Source organism: Dendroctonus ponderosae, unplaced genomic scaffold (genome assembly GCF_020466585.1).
Source record: "Dendroctonus ponderosae isolate FM_Combo_2020 unplaced genomic scaffold, Dpon_F_20191213v2 Dpon_F_20191213_9, whole genome shotgun sequence".
Classification (NCBI taxonomy): domain Eukaryota; kingdom Metazoa; phylum Arthropoda; class Insecta; order Coleoptera; family Curculionidae; genus Dendroctonus; species Dendroctonus ponderosae.
The window spans coordinates 4072720-4077458 of record NW_026019116.1 but is presented as its reverse complement, the minus strand read 5'-3'; the positions used below and the strand labels follow the sequence as shown (position 1 = coordinate 4077458).

General features: G+C 39.2%; 1 protein-coding gene across 1 annotated transcript in view; it reads left to right on the top strand.

The window, feature by feature from the left end:
• LOC109541848 (putative uncharacterized protein DDB_G0277255) overlaps positions 1-4482 on the top strand; it is a gene marked incomplete in the record, with an annotated part of 55215 nt that extends 50733 nt beyond the window's left edge. Inside the window, 2 exon segments of the mRNA XM_048669724.1 lie at positions 823-952; positions 1376-4482. Coding sequence (XP_048525681.1) covers positions 823-952; positions 1376-2834 — 1589 coding nt within the window.
• Between the last annotated feature and the right edge of the window lie 257 nt (positions 4483-4739).

The window sequence follows — 4739 nt, the reverse complement described above, 5'->3', positions numbered from 1 at the left end:
GAAGTCGCATTTGGGGAAAACATTCATTTTAGGACAAAATTTGCCAAGGCCAGAAAAGTCAACACTTTTCGCGATTTCAGTGAAATTTTCACAGAATGCAGACACGACCATCTGCTCTAGACCCTCAAATTTTCAAGTTGGCTTCTGCTTCTGATTCAAAATTATGAATTTTTTAAGAGAACGACCATTTGTGCAATTACCCTCATTTTCAGTACAAAATTTGCCATTGAATTTATCTCTCAGATAAGCAGTATATCACCTGATTTTCATGTGTTAAAGGGTGAATGTTCTGTTTTCCTCCCGCCACTCTTGTTATCCGCCAAATTTAATTACCAGCAAATTTAACAGAAAGTATACAAACCGGCCCGTAAAGTGTTAACTTAAACTGGACTAAAAGTCCGAACATCGATTGGATTGATTATTTCCGAAACCCCTCCAGCCACCAACGACGTTCTAAATTATGAACAAAAAACGATTTTTGCTTTGCTTTTTGCAGTTTGCTTGACTTATGCATACAGAGTGTCCCAAGCGAACGGTGCAAAACGTAAAAAACTTGCAACTCGCTTAACTTGCAAAAGCACACGAGATTTGATTAAACTGCATCCAACAGTCTCTTGCTCCCCTCTATGTAATAACTGCTGGAATTTCCGCTATGTGGAAATACAGGGGGCAGTTTAACGAACTCCTATTATCTTCCTAACCGCTGTGTGCATACTTTGGCCCCCTTTGGGATTCTTTTCGTTCAGTGACCCTTTGCAGGGTTCTCCCCATTGTTTTATGAAATTTTTTGGATGTTTATATTATGTTCAGTTTCGTTACCAGGTGGACCAGTAGGCAACGTTTCCCTGCATTCCAGCAATGACTCGGGATTTTCCAATGATCCGCCACCTCAGCCTGAAATTGACTATTCAGATGACGATTCTGTTCCAGGACAAACCAAGTTGTCTAGTCGGTAAGATAAAGTTGATTTTTTCAAGTTTGTTGCTATCAACTTCTATAAGCAACCATTACACTTTCTTGTATAACTAACTTGACACTGATTCGACCAAAAAAACGGGAAACAAATAGACATGATTTGCAACGTAAGCGTCTGTATTCACCCTTCTGTTCAATTTCGAAGCCCTAAACTCCCATTTGGGGCAAATCGGTTCTTATTCCCGACAATTTATTTTGTGCGCTTGGAGCGCAAGTAACAAACGATCCTAAATAAATGTTCCATACAGATATTTAGATGAATAGCGCTAGCGCTGTAACAATGCATGTAAAACTGTTGCTTCAATGCACGATTAGTTCAAGAATTGTGAATAATTTGCCAAGTTTTTTGTTTATTTTGGATTTGTTTTATTTACTTTGCTTCTTTTTCGCTCATTTGTAGCAAGTCACGAAAGGAAACCCCACATGAAACGAACGCAAACAATGCGCGAATAACGCCGAAAACGCCCCAGCCACGCCACAGACTGTCCAACAGTCATGGCAATCTGATGGACAACCGTTACTTGACCTCTGATGAATCAGAGGTGTCCAAAGTGAAGGTGAAAAGAACGAAATCCTTCTGGAAATTTGGCAAGAACAGTTCCGACTCGGAGATTCTCGAGGGCATGGCTCTATGGCGACATAGAGATCTCGTGGACTTGAACGATGAGAACAACAAAAAGAAAATCAACAGTCAGGAGAGGGTGAGAAGACCGAGCAGGGACCAATCGAACGACTCCGATAAGACCATCAACAATAACGACCAAAACAACACGGTGGTGGAAAGACCTCGAAAAGAGATCAACAAGGTGCGGGAGAGCTTTAAAGACAAACCAAAGCTCAGTTTACCCAGCAGAAGGGAAGAAGAAGACAAGCCTGAAGATGAATTCGAGGATATCTATGGGGAAACCGGCAAATCCAAGTACATCGACCAATTCTTGGATGATGATGGCGATGGGCTGATGCTGAAAACGGTGAACAGAAGAAATATTTTGAAGCAATACAGTGACGATCTAACAGCCGAAGACTCGGACTCGGCCTCGGAAATGACCAGCGACGATCCATATGACTGTATTGTGGTTGATGACCAGAAAGTGAAAAGGCGAGACGGGCAATTCCCGAACGTAGCCGAAATCGGGAAGAAACTTGAAAAACTGTCGAAAACCAGCAAATATTCGCCGAATAAATCGAACAACAGTAGCGAAAGCCAATTGAATAACGCGAACCAAATCAGGAACAGCATTAGGGAGAAGAACGAAGTGAATATTCGACGAAATAAGTCCAGGGAAAAGGACCCAAGAGAATACCATCCGGAGCAAAGAAGTTCGTTCAAGACGTTCGGCATCGACAATGATAACAGCAGTGAAAAGGAGCGATTTGATGACCAGTACTACATCCAGGAGAGAAGCAGCAGAGTGATCAGCAAAGAAGTGGAGGAAAGGGATACGAACCGGAACCGAAAAGCGCCACCGGCAAGCGAAAGACGCAGCAAGCCGAGCTACGAAAGCATCAACTCAGAAATGAACAATCGCAACCAAACAATGGACCCAAGAGGAAAAGAGCCTAAAGTAAATGGCAGTAGAAAAGAGGCTCGAAACAAATATTATGACTCGACCAACGACGAATTATCCGATGTAGGCGAAAATCGGCAATTTCTGCCGCGAACAAAACTATCGAAAACGAACAGCGGAAACTCAAAATATGACGAAAACATCAGCCTGATGGAGTACGGGGAAACGTTGCAAAAACGGCTCAAAAACCCGGAATTTACCTCAAAGTACGACGACAAATCGGGCCAGAATGGCAACATGTACGGTCCATGGTACGACCTCTGGGGCCTGGATGCTTCAACGCGCAAGTAGTTTGCCATGTGATTAGTGAAGCGTAGATTTTTTGTGTGCATGTTGGAATTGGTTTCCGTTCTAATCAAAGCTCTGATTATTTTCAGCATTTCAACCACAACAACCACGTGTAATTCGAATTTTGCAACGATAAAAGCTCGAAAACCCAGCGCTAGTGCTGATCGGAGTAGCTCACTTATTTTAGAATAAATGTTTTTGAAACACCCTGTATTAAAGTATTTTAAGCTCCCCTTTCAAATTGATCAAGGTTCATTAGTGATATTCCAAAATGCACCGGAAATACTGTAAAACTCCCTAATTTATCACTTGTATATATTATTACCATTTAATATTGCTTTCTGTATTGTTAGCCATTTTTTAACTTTATTTCTAACGTTTCCTGTAAATATTTTTACCTTTTTGGTGGTTGGGAATAGGTGCAATAATTATAATAATTAGCCCATATTTAAGGAATATCTCATTCCGTATTTGTACTTTAGTTAAGTTGCTATACAGGGCGTTTTACGAAAATGGGTGGCTATCCGAATGCATAGGAAAGTCCTAATTCGAATAGAAGCTCACTTTCGTGCACCATTCAGTCTATTGCGAGGCGAGAAATGGGCTTTGTTTATATAAGAATCTACAATGAAAATCGAAAAGTTGCTTTCTAGCTACAGGGTGTAGCAGCCAGCAACTTGGAACTCTTCGTATATTTGTTTAAGAGTGTCGCTCTTCATGTTCATATTTCGAAATTGTTTCATATCCAGTCGTAAGTAAAATTCCTTGACCTCTATGTTAGTCATACACAAGGACTTTTAAGAGGAACTGTGATATATAGAAATGTTTAGCATATATTTTCTAAATTAAAGCACTCCAGTAAACATTTCGTATGGTTATAAACCCGATTTTTAGTTCTTAGATATTGTTGAATTATGTTTTTCGGCGAATTTAATATGCTAAAATTCGTTTAAATTTTTGTATTGACTGTTCCGGCAAGAAATTCATAGATTACCATTATTTTGTATAAGTAGTGTACATTCTGTAGTTAAAATTTATGCTCAAACTTACTAACCTTAGAAACCAGTCTATTTACAGGGTGTTCTTCCATTTTAGCCTAATGATCGTTGGCGTTCCACGCTTTTCAAAGTTTAATTTTTCGAATTACAGCACAACTTTACTAAATGTGTGTCTTGGAAACACCCTGTTTTAGGTCATTTTTACTATATAATATGCCACTAACTTTAAATAGCTGCACCATATCTCTTACTCAAATTACTTTCACTTATTATAGATAGAAATAACGAAAAGTTACTGATGTTTAAAGTGTAGATTGGACATCGAAAGAAGTATCTTCGATTGCCTTTGGATATATAATATGTATGTCTATACCGTCCATATGGGTAGATGTGCGTACCATAATATAGGAAGTTGAATTGTAAGAATATAATTTTGTAACAAAACTACCGAATGCCCCACGGTGTAGCGCCGAAGCCATTGTGGTCTATTTGTTTATGTATATCTAAATGGTACTCAGAGGGTGGAACCACGTATCCGAATGTTACCACTCCATGTGCTAAACAATTGTTTTGTATAGGTGTATTTGATACAGTTATTGTTATATAATTGATGTATATCATTTTATAATATTGAATAAACATTTTGTTGTTTACCGTCTTGTATTTATTTGTGTCCGTTCTTGATGTAAGTGTAAGAATAAGGGGAGAATTATTTATCGCTGCTTTCACTCCCTGGGAGAATGCAATTCTGTTGTTGCCAATGCAAAAGAAAGTCGAGGAATAATTCATTGCCCACTATTGGTAGAATCTGAACAAACATGCCCTGAGGGGTTGACAAAGAAAATCAATTATATCTCGTAAACATTGCCATCAAAAGGGGGGAGATAAGCGAGTCGCAAGAAGAGCTACA